Consider the following 20,983-nt stretch of genomic DNA (forward strand, 5'->3'; position numbering starts at 1 on the left):
GGTAAAGTGATTCTTAAACTCTTACCTTCGTAGAATTTATATATCAGTTGAATTTTGATGGATTTCGGCAAAACTTCACTTTCAATACCATGTGACGGTTTCGCAGAAAAACACTAATTTTACGTCAATCGTAGGCTCCGCATAGTTGTCATCGCTGTTAACACTTGTTAGCAGAAGTATATGTTTACTATGATTATAATTCTTTTGGAGGAGACAATTATTTTAACTAATTTTAATGCTAACTATACAAAAACGTTACACATGGAAACAAATTATGTTGTCTAACCTAATGGCGTCCAAGCAAATTTGGGCCCGCGGTTTTTGAACCGCGAAACATGATTGGTCCAGCGCGGTTGTCAATCATGCCGTACGGAGGGGTCAATTAGTGCTTAACTATGGGCTTTGACGTTACAACTGTTGGGCAACAACAAACAACCGTAACTCTTTTTTTTTATATATATATATTCATGTCAACCACTTACATCATCAGCGATACGTAGGTCACATCTATGACGCAACGCTGTCTCATGTTCTCAACTTAAAAACTTGTTTTCAATAACAGTATTGTTTAAACATATTTTATAAAATGATAAAGATTGATAATGGGTAATAAATAGAATACCCAACTCGCTACTCGGCAATACCGTTTATCTTACACTTGTGATTTTATGTTGTCCCTCCTGAGCCTTTGTCGAGGAAAGAACATCAATTCACGAGTATTGCCGAGTAGCTCGTTGAGTACCGGTATTCTCTAAATCACACAGTGGCATCAAAACCATATTTTCTTTTGCACAAGGCAGTCTAGGACTTTTTGATAAGGTCGTCACTGCTATTGGGATTCATTGCCAGATGCTTCATATCCACAGGAGGACGGTCACACTAAAACATAACGTAATTATATAGCAATGAAATATATAAATCTACGGAAACCATAACAGTGATATCCGGTGAAAAGTCATATTTTCACTGTATTTTGGCAACTGTGAAAAAAATAGAAATGTTATTTACTTAATGGTAAAAGTGCATGATTAAATTATCTCCCTTTGTCTCATTTCTTCGTTTAAGTTTAATGCTTACCAATGCATCTGATCGTATTTGAAAAAAAAAAAAAAAGTGCAATTATGAATACGAACTGAATACGAAGCTAAATAATGATGACACAATGTAGTGTCATTGAGTGTAAGTATAATAATTTATCGGCGTTTGATTCGTTTTGTTTTTGGAGGATCGCTTTGTCAAGTATGTTTGCACAGCAGTATTATTAAATAAATGTTAATTTTTATTCAAATTTATTTTAAAATGTCTATGGTCAAGTACAATTTCTGGAAAAGTTCCATAGGACGAAATATATCATGGCGTTACGTGTTTTCGATAGGATAAGCGAAAGATATTAACAAAAAGCGAAAGATATGGTCAAAATTTAGGAAAGATGTATATAATAAATAGACCATTTCTTGGTGTTTTTTCGAATATGGTTTTTTCGAATATGGTTTTTACACATAACGAGCTGATATAAAAATCGTATTCGAAACCCCCTCCCCCACCCCTCTATGGTTTGAACGTTTGACGTTACCGTAGAGTATCCCCACGGAGCGAGTTCCACCAAGCACTCCTGGCTGTCGAATGGGTAACTCTGAACATTCACCTCGCATATCGTGTTCATCGTGATGGGAGCAACCCAAATAACATAGCCGCTGCTGACAATTCTGAGAGGTACCACGGCTTCCGATAGCATACCAATCTTGTTCATTCTGACAGAAAAATTAATTACTATTATTATACAGATAGCAATGAAATAGGGGAGATTCAGGTAATTACGGACATCGGCAAAATGCGGACAGTCTCGACCATACTGCCGCTACATTCCATTTTCGTACATTAAACATTACATTTTATTGTCTGCAAATTGTAATGAGACTACAGATAGTTCTTGAAAATCCATGTTTCTATTTTATCTCGGGGTCACTTTAAAAACAAAAACAAACAACATTCACAAAAATAGTATCTTATGTCACATGTACACTGGCATCGGTCACGTGATATAATTTATTTCTTCAAACGTTTTCACTGGATAGGTCTACCAAAATTCGAGTAAAACATTTCAGAATGAGAGAATACATTTGTCTATTTTAAGAATCTTTTATAATAAGATACATAACTTAATTTAAAAAAACAAAAAACAATCGTATTAACAATATTAAAATTAACAGAATAAACTCGTCCGCAGTTGAACGACAACATAAACCGCAGTAGTTTAATTGCGGACAACATAGTAAGTACACTGCAAGGATGATCTATTCTAAATAAATATTTGTTTTATATAATAATAAACTCATTTTTATTTCATTTCCATTGTGTTTAAAATAGGAACATTTGGATCAATGCGGTTTGAATGGCACAAGAGACAAAAACGTGGTTTTACTCGGTTTGTTTCTTCAGAAGCTGATAAAAGATAATTTTACAGATTTACTAGTTTAGTTATTTATATTTTGTAACAAAATAAATGTTTAAAATGCTGTGGATCAAAAAAAAATTGTATCCATTGACCATGTCCGCACTTTGCCGACGTATGTCCGCATTTCGCCTCCTCTTACCATTCCTACTTTATTATAATTTACGGTAACAAAATAGAATCTTCCCAATGGCTGATTGTGATATATAGTGACAGGAAAAACTGCCAATCAAGTTCATTTAAATTTTAGATAGGCGTTATCGTGTAGTGTTCTGTTTCCATGTGGCAAATGCAGCGGAAGCCAGAGTGTCCGCAATTACCCGAATCTCCTCTATATAGATCTACGGAAACCATAAAAGTGATATCCGTTGAAAAGTTATATTTTCAATGTATTTTAGCTACAGTAAAAATATAGAAATCGTATTTACTTTTGTGTAAAAGTTCATGACTAAATTAGCCTATCTCCCTTTGTATCGTTTTTCGTATTTAAGTTTGCACGGCAGTATTATTAAATAAATGTTAATTTAATAATTAAATAAAGATAATTTTTATTCAAATTTCTTTTAAAAAGTCTATAGTCAAGTAAATTTTCTGGAAAGGTTCCATCAAAAGAAATATATCATGGCGTTACGTGTTTTTGATCGGAAAAGCGGAATTATATTGTCAAAAATTAGCAAAGATGTAGGCCTATATAATAAATAGACCATTTCATGGTGTTTTTCGAATACGATTTTTATGTCAACTCGTGATGTGTGAAAACCATATTTTCACTCATTGCTTCGTAATTCGTGAAAATATGTTTTTCACACATATGTTTTTCACACATAACTCATTGACATAAAAATCGTATTCGAAAACCCCCCAATGAACTAGCCTCTATTGTAAAATTCCTAAAGTATAGTGGTTATCATACCATGTGAAAACTGGTGTAGGGTCTACTACCTATAACATGAACTACAATCAAACTGGGCTTTTTGTGAAGGCTGTCCTAAGTGCATACTAAATGTGACCTTTATGGGCTGGTACCCTTTTCACATATGTGTTTTTTTTCGCGATTCACGTATGTCTGTTTTATGCGCCAAAACCTGTTATTATATTTTAAAAAGACGTAACTGGTTTTTATATGGTTAATTCATGTCATATATATGTATATATTTCAACACTTTTATCTCTACTGTGTATTTTATTATAATATGTGTTTATTTTAATAGTTTTTCCGTTTTAGTCTCTCGTAACTCCATAAGGAGTAACTTCTTTATTATTTTATTAAGAATATTTGTGTATTTATGTAATATTGTGGATGAGACTTTAATAAAATATCTGTCTGTCTGTCTGTCTGTCTGGATGCATTATCCAGTACAGGATCTTCTCGGTAGTGGTTGTCCTTTTATATATAGACGAGGCACTAGATAGAGATTCAAGGAATCAACCCTATTTTCCCAAATACCCATTCGACTCTGCATTGTGCAGAGATTAGGTTTTGACCATGCATATTGGAAGGAAGGAAGGAAATGTTTTATTTAACGACGCATTGAACACATTTTATTTACGGTTATATGGCGTCAGACATATGGTTAAGGACCACACAGATATTGAAAGAGGAAACCCGCTGTCGCCACTTCATGGGCTACTCTTTTCGATTAGCAGCAAGGGATCTTTTATATGCACCATCCCACAAACAGGGTAGTACATACCACGGCCTTTGATATACCAGTCGTGGTGCACTGGCTGGAACGAGAAATGGCCCAATGGGCCCACCGACGGGGGTCGATCTCAGACCGACTGCGCATCGAGCGAGTGCTTTATCACTGGGCTACGTCCGTGTTTTTTTTTCGTAAAGACAATAAACATCAAACTCTGATTCCTTGTGTACGTACGGGCTCCCATTGTGTGCGTGTGCGTGTGTGTGTGCGTGCGTGCGTGTGCGTGTGTGCGTGTGCGCGTGCGTGTGTGTGTGTGTGTGTATTTGGTAGTGGGGGGGGGAGGGGGGCGATTTTTGCCAGAATTAAACAAAAGTTCAAATCAAGATAACAATGTTTCTTCATATTTGCATTATTACCAAGCAAGCTATACATTGTATATGGTCTGGAACGAACCATATGAATTAAAGGGACATTCCTGAGTTTGCTGCATTGTAAGATGTTTCCGACTAATAGAATATATCTACGATTAAACTTACATATTAATTTTTTTTGTTTTTGTTTAGAATAGCAGTGTCTGTATATTGAATGTGTTTTTGGTCGTCTTAATATTTGTAAGAAGCCCAAACTGGATTTTGTCTTCAAATAATTTCGTACGTACGAAAAAACAACGATCAGAAACAAGTTTAATATAGGGACACTAACATTTTATGCAGAAAAATATATTTGATATGTAATTACAATCGTTAAAAAGTCTCTGTTAGTCGATAACATTTTAAAAAGTGTAGCAAACTCAGGAATGTCCCTTTAAAATTAATTTTGGGGTGGGGTGGGGGTGGGTGGGCTGGAATGATGGAAGTACACACTATGTTGTATGAACATTGGTATTGAATGAATGAATGTTTAACTACACCCCAGCACAAAAATACACATCGGCTATTGGGTGTCAAAACATTGGTACTACTGTGTCACAAAGGTAGTAAAGACAAGACAAACTATTCAACTCGGTCTTATACAGGGACACTAGATGTGATACCTACTCGTTTTTCACAATAAGTGGTGGTTTCCAAATCTTCTTATGGCTGAGGACGAGTTGCGTGATGCCACCGTAGACTGTTGGGTCCCAGGTTAGACGAGTATCATGCCATACCTACAACAGAGAAGTCAGTGTCAAACTAATTCCATTGTAATACCTACCATAACGTCACTTAACGCATTAAAACAACAGTATACACTGAATAAATACATTGATGTTTGTTGTTGTCTTGTTTGTCTTGTTTTAGTTTGTTTTTTCAAATAAAAATGTTTAGTGCAGTAACACTGGCGTAGGAAGCGGGTGTATGTATGTATGTATGTATGTATGTATGTATGTATGTATAATAATATATATATATATATATATATTATATATATATATATATATATATATATATATATATATATATATGTATATATATTATATATATATATATATATATGTATATATATATATATATATATATATTATATATATATGCTTTTACATCGGACATTAGGAAACCAAATTAAGGGTTTTTAGATTATTGAAAAATTATATATTGTTTGTTAGTTAGATTTTGTTTTATCTACCACAAAATATGAAACAATTGGGTATGAAGAGAAAGATGATCTCTGGATCCGTCATTTTGGTGAAATGTTTCGGAAACTTATAAGAATCAAGTTTTAAAGATCAACATGCATCTTGAAAGTTATATTACAGATAATATTATAAAGTTAAAGTTTGTTTTGTTTAACGACACCACTAGAGCACTTTCATTTTTTAATCATCGGCTATTGAATGTCAAACATTTGGTAACTTTGCTTATATTATTATATATTATTGCATGTTAAAGTCTCAAAGAGGAGACCCGCTACATTTTTCCATTAGGTCAGGTCAAGTCAGGTCATAGGGTGTAACGTGCACATTCAGGACAAGTTGTTGTAGTGCACGCCTGCCATGAGTGCAGGTGTCGGCCTTTTTCATTAGTAGCAAGACAGGATATCACATACCACGGCCTTTGATATACTAGTCGTGGTGGACTGGCTGGAACTAGAAATAGCCCAATGGGTCCATCTACAAGGATCGATCCCAGACCGACCGTGCATCAGTCGAGCGCTTTACCACTGGGCTACGTAATATTATAACTACCACCCCCACTTACCGTGTACCAGAACGCTGTCAGTGACATCATTTGTGCACTCATGTCCTAAAAAGATTGAGAAAGAACACATACTTATTTATTCCACATTTCCTTATCTCACATGACAAAATTATCATGACCAGAGGTTCACGTTTTTTTAACACAATAATAACACAAGCGTTAAATGCAGGAGGGGGTGTTGGGGGGTCAAAACATCTTTCTGCTGAAGCAAATTTTCTTTTTTTCTCTCAATATTTTCACCGCAGGAGCATGTCTCGACCCACCCCCCATACACAAACTTCTGTCGCCACAGCCTAGACCCCCCCCCCCCCCCCGCTAAAATTCCTGCATGCATGCCTGTTACAGCTTCCATTGTTGATAATATTAATATGTTAGTTATATGAGAACATTTTATTTTCGAAAACCGGCGTTTCCATTATTTAGTAGTGTTGATCAAAATGGCTTACCAGTTTGTTCAATGCCATCAAACCTAACGACGTCGTCACCGTCGTTACTGCATACGGGCGAATATCGGTGTCGTATCCAGTCAGAATTGCAGCTCGCAGGCTAGTTTCGCTTGTCACATACTGACACCGTACGTCTGTGGAAGTAAAGAAATAATTATTAGCCTGAATTTGTAGCATTAGTGACGTTACAATAATTTCTCTCAACCGTCAGATAAAAAATTGAAGTAAATGAGTCAAAGGGAATTCTGAATGCATTTATCGAATATAATACTTCGTAGTTCACACTGTTAATAGGCTTTACGACCCAGACATCATACATACATACATGCATGCATGCATGCATACATACATACACACACACATACATACATACATACATGCATTCATACATACATACACACACACATACATACATACATGCATGCATGCATACATACATACATACACACATACATACATACATACATGCATTCATACATACACACACACATACATACATACATGCATGCATGCATACATACATACACACATACATACATACATACATGCATTCATACATACATACACACACACATACATACATACATACATACATACATACATACATACATACATACATACATACATACATACATACATACTAGTATATACATATACAATGTATAATGTATATAAAAGTTAGTAAGATTACAGTACCGTTTTGAATCAGCGTCAATAAAAATATCAACCACAAAAACATCGCCATGTATACACCGCTGTATATGAAATGCTAACTCTAGACATAAGTTGGCAAAGTTCTCGGTTTTTTCATACCAGCTGGACGATTTGTGTGTGGATGTTACCCATTGGTCAACGGGCGTTAGTGGACTGGACACAATGGATGTTTTGACTTGGACGTACCAGCACCCACAAAACCTGCTGACCTTGTTTACAGCGGGGCAGTCTTTAGCGTGTATTCATTTGTTATAATAGGTATTGTCACAGCAAGGTGTTGATCTATTAAAGAAACACGATTGTTAGTGGTATAATAACTTTCAGCTTTTAACCTTCACTTTGATAATACATATTATATATTGTATTCATTTAGGTTGTTTTTCCTTCTCCGCTTTAACCGTTCATACGTGTCCAAAATAATTTATGTAGGTGCAGGATTTTTAAAATGATCCCTTCATAAGAAAACTACTTTAAAGCCACTGAACCCAGTACGTTTCCTGTTTCGCATACAATGTATTCTGAGCTAATACAAACACTAGATCAACCAAAAACACAATCGATTTGCTAAAATCGATAATTTATATCAGAAGTTGTGAATAATATGTAATTAAAAATGTAAAAAAAAACCCCACCCTTTCTAATAGCCGAAGCTATTTTACCTTTCCTTTTATAACTTGGGTCAATGTTTTTAAAAGTAATACACGATATGAAATGGTATATCAAAGGCCGTGGTATGTGCTATCCTGTCTGTAGGAAAGAGCATAATATAAAATATCCCTTGCTACTAATGGAAACATAAAGCTGGCTTCCTCTGAATTACCAAATGTTTAACATCCTATATCCGATGATTAGTAAAGCAATGTTCTCTAGTGATGTCGTTAAACAAAAAAACAAACAAACTTTAATTTGTTTATGTATTGCATCAAATACGTGGAAAAATTCACATTCAATGCCAGCTGCATGCTATAGCCGATGATTAATAAAGCAATGTTCTCTAGTCATGTCGTTAAACAAAAAAACCCCAACCTTTAATTTGTTTATGTTTCGCATCAAATACATGGAAAAATTCACATTCAATGCCAGCTGCATACTACCCAGCAATGGTAGCTTATGCTGCAACAAAGGTATCTTCGCAATCCACCCGTGTTTAACACGGACTCAATCAAAAGTGCGCTCGCCTGAAGTGCTTGGGTCGAAGGATCAAATGCCCTCGGTGGATCGTTTCTCTGATTAGATTTTCCCAATGCCAGTTTTGCTTGACTTGCTTATGTGGTTTCCTGCCTACGGAAAAGTCCATATGAAAGATCCCTGGCTACTAATGGAAAACATATACCGTGTCGTGGTTAAGCCATCGGACATAAGGCTGGTAGGTACAGGGTTCGCAGCCCGGTAACGGCTCCCACCCAGGAGTGCAGAAAGTACTCGCCCGCTCGCCAAATTCTGATGGACGAATTAAAAAATGCAACTACCAGTTCGACAGCGATCTATCTTTCTCTGACTGACTGTATTATAATTTTATCTTATTTTATTATTATTATTTTTATTATTATCATTTGATTTTTGCATTGAATCCTCGCTACGCATCAGTCATGCATGAATTCCAAACCATTCAAACAAACGTTTTAGACTGATGTCGAAACACACAATAATACATGTATGCGCCGCATTGCCAGTAAACGACTTAAGAGTTGCGATCTGCGCAAGCCCGACATTCCGGAAACGGGCTATAGCAAAAACGAAACCATGCCAAAACATCCCCAAATGAAAATAGAACCAAATTGGACAAATGGAACCTAGCGTTCATTGAAAGGGCACCCTACAATCATGGGCGTATATGGGGGGTGGGGGTGGGGGGGGGGGTCGATGGGTTCGACCGAAACCCCCCCTGAAATCGCTTTTTTTTATAATTTAATATGTCTGACACTGATATCTGACATTATTATATTTACTCAACATAGAAATATATGCCCAATATCTCTGCAATCTATTTTGGAACCCCCCTTTGCAAAATCCTATGTACGCCCATGACAATCTATATATCTACAAGATATTATTTTTTGCAATTACATTGAGGTGCCGTTATAGCCAAATCGGTTCCGTTTTTTGCCAACAAAAATGGTTCCGTTTTGATAGTGGTTCCGATTTAGCCTACTTCCCTGTCAAAGGTCAGTAGTTCCTGAAAATAATGATTTTTTTACGTTGAAAGTATGGTTGCCGGTGTGTTTTGAATAGATTCTTCTATTAAATGAATTTTGTAAATCTATATGAAAGAAATGTGAATAACGTAGTCTTGATCAGAATATTTCAACATGTATTGATTTGTCAATCAAAGTTTGGGGTCTGATTTCGTTCCTTTGCTAACTTACCAAGTGTCTTTAATGTTTTTGTCATTAAATATATATATATATATATATATATATATATATATATATATATATATATATATATATATATATATATATATATATATATATATATATATATATATATACATACAGTGGCGTAGGAAGGTGCCAAAAAGTGTGTGTGGGGGTGGTGTGTGTTGTGTGTGTGGGGGGTGTGTGTGTGTGTGGTGGTGGGGGGGGGTGTGTGTGTGTGTCACACACACATACATGTATATACACATACATACATGTTACTACTGGATCAAGAAAAGTGAGTGGCTCACACCCCACTCATCCCCGTTTCCTACGCCAGTGATATTAAAATATTGCTAAACAAATGTATATTTTCTTTAGACTCTCAGACTTGTAGAAATTCTGGCCGGCTAGGAAATTTTAGTTGCTTCTGGTCCAGCGGGCTAGTGAAATATTTTCCATTTCTGCACCGCTGCTCCCACCCAGAGCGAGTTTTAACGACTCAGTGGGTTCGTGTAAGACCACTACACACTCTTCTTTTTCACTAACAACTAACAGCTAACCCACTGTCCCGGACAGACAGCCTAGATAGCTGAGGTGTGTGCCCATGACAGTGTGCTTGGACCTGAATTGGATATAAGCACGAAAATAAGTTGAAATGAAATGAAACGGAAACCATATAGCGGGTTTCCTCTAATGAGTCGGAATTACCAAATGTTTGACACAACAGCCTGTGATTTATAAATCAAAGGCACTTTTTTCATTATGTTTAATACATATAATAAGTGTTAATTATTCTAATATGCCAATGAGTCACTAAACGACATATTAAATTAAAGGTATACAATATATATACCTTTGTTCAATATGTACATATTATATACATGTGTATTTAAATATAATACAAATATTGAAAACAAAAACAACGTTAACTGGCTACCACAAAATCGTTTTATATAGTTCATGTTCTTTATTTGCTTTGACTTTTACAACTTAATTAACATATTACACGTACAACATGTAGAAACATGCAATATGTTATGTACAAAACATTGGCCGGTGTGGTTTAATAAATATAATCATGTACAAATAAAAGGGGTGTATTATATTTCTAGCTTTAACTAGCTTTCTGCAGTACCTGATCTCTAATTCTATTTGCCTGTATTAAATATTTTCTAAGTGTATTCAGTTCCTTAATGTTACCGGGTGGTTAAAAACTGTATAACATGAAACACACGTGGCCGCTTATAACAATACAAATATTTGTAACGTGGACACTCGATTATAAAGTGACGTTTATAGTATACATACGAGTACGTGCTCCCATTCCTGTAGGGTTGGGGGAGGCTTATTTTTGCCCGAATTAAACGAAAATACCCGAATCTGGATAACAATATTTATTCGTATTAGTATGAATCAATCACTGCATTTTTACATGGATTACAAATAATATTGGTAGTTGTCCTCCCCCTATTCCCCAATATCGTACTCTTTTGTTTATAAATAATAACATTAGTTTACACATCTAGCATATTCTTTCTAATCTTTCGATGTTTCGATACCTGCCAGATTTTTCATTTACGTTATGGGCGCAGATTCTAATCTTACATATTTTCTTTATGAAGCGTGCTTCCATTGACAATCTATACATTTGTAATCTAAATTCATTTAACAAATGACACTCCATACATCTGCAAATTGTATTATGTTGTAAACTGATATTAAAGGACACTGCAGCTAGTTTAAATACTGCGACAACAAAACCATAATTAAATTATATATACATGTCTTATAAAGAAGACTTGGATCGTTTCCGATAGCACATTATATTAGAGCCTACTTGTTAATACATCTTCGTCTTATTCTATCTCAAAACATTACACTGTTAATAAAACAAGAGGCAAGATCAAGGTTATCTGTTACTAGACATTAGAATTGATTTGCTCTTTGAAATTGTTTAACCCAATTGAATCCCGATACCAAATTTGACTGGATAAAACTGGTTAAATAAAAATTCAGCCAGCCATTTTTTTGCTAAAACTATGCCAGATGTATTTTGACTGGTTCCTGATGTGGCCATGCGGTTTAATTTGTAGCGAACAAACCAGTTTAGCAAGCGTTAGCGACAAACGGCTGGATGAACGTGTCCCTGGTACATCGCAGTTGAACGCATGCTCGATAGGATATCATATTAAAGTGCTTATATCCAATTAAGGTTCAGGAAACGTCTCTCTCTCTCGAGCACAATCTCTGACTTCGCCAGTGGTTGGGTCCAAGACACAAAGGGAGGAGATGTGTGCGTGGGGGTGGGGTGTGGTGGGAGTGGGGTGGGGGAGTTGAAAATGGTTAGAGTTTGGAATATAATTAGTGAAAACGTTAATAGATTTTTTTTTTTTTTAAAGGGGCCAAAGAGTTTCTCGTTCAGGGGTTCATCTAAAGGCCAGACTGCTTTTCTCTGGTTCTGCTAGGTGAGACAATGTTGCAGGAAATGTTCTACAGTCACGGATGCTGTACCACACTGGCAGGTTCCAGTATCCCACTTGGAATTTGGTATACATGTGGTAGTTGAGTCTACAGTGGTCTGTTCTCAGTCGCATCATTATCACCTGGTCTTGAATGTTGGTAGTAACTGTCTCTGCTGTTATGATCTGGGTGTTGAAGGAGCCACCGTCTCTTGTACATGCGCTTTACAATGGCCTTCATCTCCTCATTGGTTATTTTAGCTCTTCTTAGACCATTTTGCTTCCTTCTTTTACTAACTTGTCTGCTTCCTCATTTCCGGGAATGTTGCAGCTTTTAAGGACAGTCCACAAATTCGAGAAAAAAGTGAGGATTGGCCTATTTAATAATATAGAAAAAGAGAGCAATTTTGACATAACATTTTGAACGAAGGTCTAAAGTTTAAAGTCCGATCTATATGTCCACGTGTGTGGCATCGTTAAGGCCGTTAAGGTGCACAGCTTGTAGGGACGAGATGGGTTGCATCCCGTAAAAAACCCCTACCAACAACAAAAAAAAACCCCTAGAGTGACAGTCATTAGATGTAGAAGGTATAGTGCTATGCATTTATACCAGCTTTTACCAAGTGTACTGGTCATACAAACATAAAAAAGCCCACCAAAAATATAATTATGTGCGTAAAAAATATTATAGCCTACGTATAATATAGACTTGGGGAGTGCATATTATTTAGAGGGAATGCATATTATACATATACTATAGACTGGATGAGTGTATATTACATGTATAATATACACTGGGGAGTGCTTATTCTACGTATAATGTTGACTTGGTAGTGCAAATCCAGGGAAGTGCAATTTATATATGAAACCTGATTCGTCTGAAAAAGAGAATATCCGACTAAGGTATAGTTTAGTCGTCACGGTTAGTATAGTGGTGCGGACGGGCCCGGCTCCGGAGGATACGAGATAGTGGTAATATAAAACAAAATATAGTGGACCCCGCTTCCTATTTCTCATTTGAGTGGGTCGGTTAATCTCCCAGTGCTGCTAGACAGTTAGAGGCTAACCGTGAACAACTTTGGCGTTCTGCAGAATGGCTTTCATATGAGTCACTGAAAAACATGTCGACTAAAATCAGCCGGAAAATGACGTACAGGCAAGGAATCATGTTAAAACAGGATGAACCCTGGTGATGCAGACTGTCGAAATAGTAGAGCAAATATGATCCCATAAGTAGCCTAAAAATGGGAGGTAGTGGTCTACGGAGTATAACATTTGTTATTATATATCAAAATGTTCGTCTTGGTCTCTAGTTTTCAAATCTAGTGTTTGCCACCTTGACAAACCTTGCATAATATCACAATTCAAGATGGCGTCCAAGATGGTGACCAAAAATAGGAATTTTACATTAAGTGATACTGGTTGCCTATGAGAGCTTCCTAATGGAGCAAATTATTTTTAAATGATTGCAAATGCGCTTAGATGTATTCCTAGTACTGTCTGCATGAACGCTATGCCTGGTTTCTTATTAATTATTGGATATGGTTCGTGAAAATGCATCCAATATGGCTATCAACAGCAATTATATAAAACAAAACACTTTTTGTTCAACTTAATTACCCCAAATATCAATATGTTTGGTTAAAGGTTGCCCAGTTACTTATAAATGGGATTTCTTACCATAAAAAATTGCATTAGCCTTGAAAGTATCAAGAGTTGTCTACAAAGCATGGATCTGTATTCCTGTAAAGGGCATGGAATCTGGACAAAAATACATTGAAAAAACTTTCTTATCTTTATTGCTCTAATTATCCATTGTTATAAACCGATACAGTTCCTAGTCTCTTATGAAATGTTCATTTGTCAACTAACTAGTGAATAAGTTTGTAATCCATTGTTTTGAACAATGCTTAGCACAAAATGATAACATATAAATAGGATGAACCCTTATCCACCGACCGGCAAGTTAACATCAAATCAAACACACGTTAAGTCTTCAGTAATTGAAATGAAGCAGTATGCTCCAAGCTTAATTGTCTGATTCACTGCCATATCCCTCTGTGAACATGACAGAAAGAATATACCGAGTCAAATTAAAAACTTCACAACCGTTTCATCTTGGCTAATTAGCAAATATGACAGAATAACGTGTTAAATAAGGTATTTTTTTAATTGTATGACGTCCAAAGAAAGAATAGAAATAAATGTTGAGTCAAAAATGTGTTCGATGCGCCCACAGCATTTGTCAAAACCACAAACAGTCAAACTGGTAATTCACAAGCAGAGTCGTCTGATGAAATCACAGATTCAATAGCGCGTATGCCCTCCATGTGTACCCACGTGTAAAGACTGCATTAGGGATACGGCACCATTGTTCCACTAATGAGGCACAGAGTTCCTGCAAAGTATGTGGAGGGTTCCTAAGAGTGCGCAGGCGTCTTCCCAGCACATCCCAGACGTGTTCGATGGGATTCAGGTCGGACGATCTTGAAAGCGTTCCTCAGGTAATCCCTTGTCAAGATGGCAGTGTGGGGTCTGGCGTTGCCATGCTGAAAGATCAGGCCTGGACAATAAGTAGGGTCTCCAAGAGTACTCGGGTACTCAGGCACGGGTCGAGTCTAGCAAGACTCGATTCCGTTCACAGGACTCGAGTACCCGTAAAAGGTGGAATACAATTTTCAACTATAATACATTGGACAATGTAGGACAATAATTTCAGCAGTAGATAATCAACGATATAAGTTACACAATAAGTATGTGACCATGCGCTAGTTTCTCTTTTCAAACTGACCGTCCATCCATCACTGAATATATCAACCGGTTTCTAAATGCAATACAATGGCATGATTTGGCATCCATGTTCAGCGCTGGAATTAAGATGCATAATGCTATTTAACTTTATTCCTTAATCTCATTATCATCTAGTGTTAGTGCCGGGTACTCGGGTCCGGGTCGAGTTTGACCCTCAAGTACTTGAGCCCAATATTTTGGACTCGTGGAGGACCTAACCATGAGCTGCCATGAAGGGCACAAGTTCCTAAGCCAGCACCTGGTCGCGGTATGCAGCAGCACTGAGGTTGCCACGGATGACAAAAACTTAGTGGAGAACGTCCATTTCCACAGAAAGCACCCCCAAACCATTACACTTCCGCCTCCAAATCTGTCAACTTCACTGACACAAAACTGAGCGAGACGTTCACCACGTCGTCTCCAAACCCTCTACCTGTCATCGGCAAATCGCAGTGTGAATCTTGATTCATCGCTAAACACGACTCTATTCCATTCCCTCTGAGTCCATCACAAGTGGCGTTGTGCCCACAGTTAACGTTGACGTCGATGAAATTGGGTCCAAATGGGTCCAACATATGGGCGCCGTGCGTGGAGGTGAGCAGTTCGCAGCCGACACAATATGAAGGTCATCTGCTTATGACGTCACACATATTCTACCCGGTCGGAGGCGACCAGCTGTTGTGCCCGTTTGTTGTACTCGTATCCGCAGATCATAAATTGCCCGTCGACTGCAACCCAACGCCCTTGCAACATCAGCTACTGATGTTTCCGCGTGCAACATACCGATGGCACGTTAACGCTGCACATTTGTCAGGTGTAGCATCGAAACAAGTCGTAACATTTATCGTTTTAATGTGTTTTTTTGTTGTGTCAGACTACTGTGAACAAGTAACGATGAAAACACGTGTGCTATTGTAGTCACGTGACCAGTGGCACATGCAAAACCACTTTTGCCTTAAAGGTGCTGTGCACGTGCTATGGATCGGGTCACGTGGGCTGTGATTGGCTTCAAATGGAGTGTCGACATTGCCATTACAATATTTATTCCTGAAAAATACCTGCTTTCAACACTCATTGACTTTATTCGAATTTTAGATTTGTGAAGTTTTTAATTTGACTCAGTATAGTATGGACATTTGTGCACATTGCGGCATCAGAATCTTCATCAGTAGCGACTGCAGCTTTACATTCACATGCTACAGTACAGTGCTGCCTACTAAGAGATCATTAACAGTCTTCATCACAAACATCTTAACCTTTTTACCGGGTACTGACGATACATCGAGAGTTCTGTCTTGTATCCTGGGTATTCGTGGGAAAGATACTTTCTCGCCAATCTTTGGAGATACTAAGACAGAGGTCATGGTATGAGTTGTCCTTTTGCCATCTACGGTCCGTTCGTTGTGATCCCAATTGTCAGCCGCTCCCAATATAAGCTTACCACCTTGATTGACACACATCTATCAGATTCATCCAGCCAGTGCACCACGACTGGTACATCAAAGGCCGTAGTATGTGCTATCCTGTCTATGGGATGGTGCATATAAAAGATCCTTTGCTGCTAATCGAAAAGAGTAGCCCATGAAGTGGCGACAGAGGGTTTGGGTTTCCTCCCTCAATATCTGTGTGGTCCTTATCCATATGTCCGACGCCATATAACAGGTAAATAAAATGTGTTGAGTGCATCGTTAAATAAACCATTTCCTTCCTATCAGATTCAAATATCCTATCGTTCGGTGTTGTTTCACTTTGGTCGTTCTCATCCATGATATATATTCTGTATATTGTTTCAGTAATCAGAATCACCGTTTCTGTATCTAATATGTATTAAATGTATCTTGTAAATTGTGAGCTCTACTTTCTGTCTATGTGAGTTATGGCCTGAGAAATTAGCAATTTAGTGATTCAGTCATCTAGCTACTGTAATGTTCATTGACTTACAAAATTGACCAATATCTGCAAATAAAAATTGGCATATATTTGAACTATTTATGACAAAAGCTTTTAGAAATTCTTATGTAGAAATAGGAATACTTAAATGATGACCATGGAATTAATATTTTCAAACTGATTGATAAACTACGTGCGACCTGTTTTGCATTGTCAATCGTATTACTTGGAAAATGTTTTGGGCAGTTTACTGTGACCATATGCTAATTTTATCCGTCACGTGCCAATCCATTTTAGGTTTCTTAAAACAGAAACCAAATAAGCATCACTGCAAAGTCCTTTTGGGAAAATGTATCTACTTATGTAAATCGTGGACAGACAGGTAGTATGTTGGAGTGCAAGCCAGACAGTTAATAGCAACACCTTGCATTAAATATTACATAACTGTGAATTTCCAGGTGTCGTCTGCTCTTTTGTGCCAATTCCAAATGTAATTAATAGAAAGATAACTCATCAGCTCCAGTATAAATAATTACAACTGCAACTGCAAATCAATCACTCCAACTGCAAATGTGCTCTCATTTGTCCAGTACAAACTATTGTTAACAAAATACTTGTTTATATGAAATTTACCTGATTAGCTTGATTGCAGTTCTCCGAAACCTCTAAGAAAAGATATGTATAAAGAAACATTTCTGACCTTAAAACATGCATAGTTAATGTATTTTGTAGCCATATGTCTCAAAAATATGCCCAATTACAAAACAAAATCACAAAAATGCAACAATAATTATTGTACGTAAGGTAGTAAGATTGGGTTGCCATCTTGTGGTATGTTTTGGCAGCCATTTTGATTCATTTATTGAAATAATATTCCTTTTTAATTCTAAAGATATACGTACTTACCATTTTGACAGTCGCTGATTCATTTAAATACCAGATGTTATGCATAGAAAGAGAATTAGACATATATTACAGTTTCAGGGTTCATTTTTATAAATGACGGTCATCTTGGACGCCATCTTGATTGTGGAGTTATGCAAGGTTTGCCAAGGTGGCAAACACAGGATTTGAAAACTACAGACCAAGACGAAAATTTTGGTATATAATAATAAATGTTATACTCCGTAGACCACCCCCTTGAAAGATATCCCCAGATATTTAATTACGAACTCAACAGACTGAGTCTAATCTTTTTACAGGTAATGGATATTGTACTAAAAAATCCTCCAACGCGTCACTAGAAAAATACTGTAGTCTACAAACAATATCTCAAATTGTTTATATCCAATACTAGTGCACTCGCACTTACTTCACTTGTACAAAACAATACAAACAATATCCAGTTGTTTGCCTAATCAGTGTACATGCACAAGCCTCGTGTGTGCACACACTCTATTATTTATACACTTGCAATTGAACTTGTCACATACATATCCACAATACCCGGGACCTACACCTTTATGTGCTGAGTATTGCTTACTCTATTCCCTAACTTCATGCAGAGTCAAAACCTATTTCTATTCCTTAATAAGTTTCGTTTCATGGCCTAAAACTGGGTCTGGTCCTTATTTATTACACTAAAACATCTGCTAAACAAATCTAATGATATGTCGTATGAATTGTGAATAATTCAACTTGCCATTGAAATAAGTGTAAACAAGAATGTAAACAAACGTTCTTGTTTACTTCTATTAAAGGGACATTCCTGAGTTTGCTGCACTTTTTAAGATGTTATCGACTAACAGAGACGTTTTAACGATTGTAATTACATATCAAATATATTTTTTCTGCATCAAATAGTAGTGGCTGTATATTAAACATGTTTCTGATCGTTCTAATATTTGTACTAGGTTAAATTTCATCTTATTTCCTAAAATATAGTTTTTCTGTACGTACGAAATTATTTGAAGACAAAATCCAGTTTGAACTTCTTACAAATATTAAGACGACCAGAAACACATTGAATATACACACACTGATATTCTAAACAAGAAAATATATTTAATATGTAAGTTTAATCGTAGGAATATTTTATTAGTAGGAAACATCTTACAATGCAGCAAACTCAGGAATGTCCCTTTAACGTCAACAATAATGCAGATATTATTTATAAAATACACTACTGGTAATGTCACACATTACCAAATCCTTACAATATCATACCCATGTGGATGAACCCGATATACCGTGATAACTATATCATACCCATGTGGATGAACCCGATATACCGTGATACCTATATCATACCCATGTGGATGAACCCGATATACCGTGATACCTATATCATACCCATGTGGATGAACCCGATATACCGTGATACCTATATCATACCCATGTGGATGAACCCGATATACCGTGATAACTATATCATACCCATGTGGATGAACCCGATATACCGTGATACCTATATCATACCCATGTGGATGAACCCGATATACCGTGATACCTATATCATACCCATGTGGATGAACCCGATATACGGTGATAACTATATCATACCCATGTGGATGAACCCGATATCCCGTGATAACTATATCATACCCATGTGGATGAACCAGATATACCGTGATAACTATATCGTACCCACGTGAATACTACGCTAGCTATATCATACCCAGATGGATGAACCTGATATACCGCGCTAGCTATATCATACCCATGTGGATGAACCTGATATACCGTGATAACTATATCATACCCATGTGGATGAACCAGATATACCGTGATAACTATATCGTACCCATGTGGATGAACCCGATATACCGTGATAACTATATCATACCCACGTGAATACTACGCTAGCTATATCATACCCATGTAGATGAACCTGATATACCGTGATAGCTATATCATACCTATGTGGATGAACCAGATATACCGTGATAACTATATCGTACCCATGTGAATGAACCCGATATACCGTGATAACTATATCATACCTATGTGGATGAAACCGATATACCATGATAACTATATCATATCCATGTGGATGAACTTGATACACTGCGCTAGCTATATCATACCAATGTGCATGAACCTGATATATCGTGATAACTATATCATACCCATGTGGATACTATGCTAGCTATATCATACCCATGTGGATGAACCTGATATACCGCGCTAGCTATATCATACCCATGTGGATGAACCTGATATACCGTGATAACTATATCATACCTATGTGAATAAACGTGATATACCGTGATAACTATATTATACCTATGTGAATAAACCTGATATACCGTGATAACTATATCATACTCATGTAGATGAACCTGATATACCGCGCTAGCTATATCATATACATGTGGATGAACCTGATATACCGCGCTAGCTATATCATACTCATGTGGATGAACCTAATATACCGCGCTAGCTATATCATATACATATGGATGAACCTGATATACCGCGCTAGCTATATCATACTCATGTGGATGAACCTGATATACCGCGCTAGCTATATCATATACATGTAGATGAACCTGTGGATGCAAATACCTAATGGGGGATCACAGCCCCTAGTGAGAAGGCACAACCCATGTTTTTATTTGTATTTATATTTAATTGTCTGTTATTTCTTTTACGTTTAAGAACCCCCCAAAAATGTATCCGCAACTTATGTGAATCGGCAAAGCCGTTCTCACATAAGTTTGCGGATGATTTTTTGTTTTTTTGTTAATATCCAGATGAACGTAAAATAAATAACAGAAAATACTTATAATTAAATTTGAATCTTACTTGATAATAATAACACTAAAACTTCATACTTTATTCTCAATTATTTTTGGTCCATAAACAATAAGACTCAATAAGACAACTTGCCCATATAAAATGACGTCATCAGATATGAGGTTCCCTGACGACGTAGTTTTTAGGTTCATCGAGAAAAAGTAAAGTTTGTTTTATTTAACGACGCCACTAGAGCACATTGATTTTTTTTTATCTTATCATCGGCTATTGGACGTCAAACATATGGTCATTCTGACACTGTTTTTTTTTAGAGGAAACCCGCTGTCGCCACATATGCTACTCTTTTACGACAG

The 20,983-nt window shown here is 36.7% G+C and overlaps 1 protein-coding gene across 1 annotated transcript; it reads right to left on the minus strand.

Moving 5' to 3' along the window:
• Nucleotides 1-801: 801 nt before the first annotated feature.
• Nucleotides 802-15,616, minus strand: LOC121383663 (acetylcholine receptor subunit alpha-like 2). The gene is made up of 6 exons (XM_041513757.1): nucleotides 15,475-15,616; nucleotides 6,719-6,852; nucleotides 6,273-6,317; nucleotides 5,133-5,242; nucleotides 1,574-1,751; nucleotides 802-879 (listed from the first exon to the last, which is right to left on the minus strand). The coding sequence occupies exons 1-6, from the start codon at nucleotides 15,614-15,616 to the stop codon at nucleotides 802-804; spliced, it is 687 nt and encodes a 228-aa protein (XP_041369691.1).
• Nucleotides 15,617-20,983: the final 5,367 nt, after the last annotated feature.

Source organism: Gigantopelta aegis, chromosome 10 (genome assembly GCF_016097555.1).
Source record: "Gigantopelta aegis isolate Gae_Host chromosome 10, Gae_host_genome, whole genome shotgun sequence".
NCBI classification, from domain to species: Eukaryota; Metazoa; Mollusca; class Gastropoda; order Neomphalida; family Peltospiridae; genus Gigantopelta; species Gigantopelta aegis.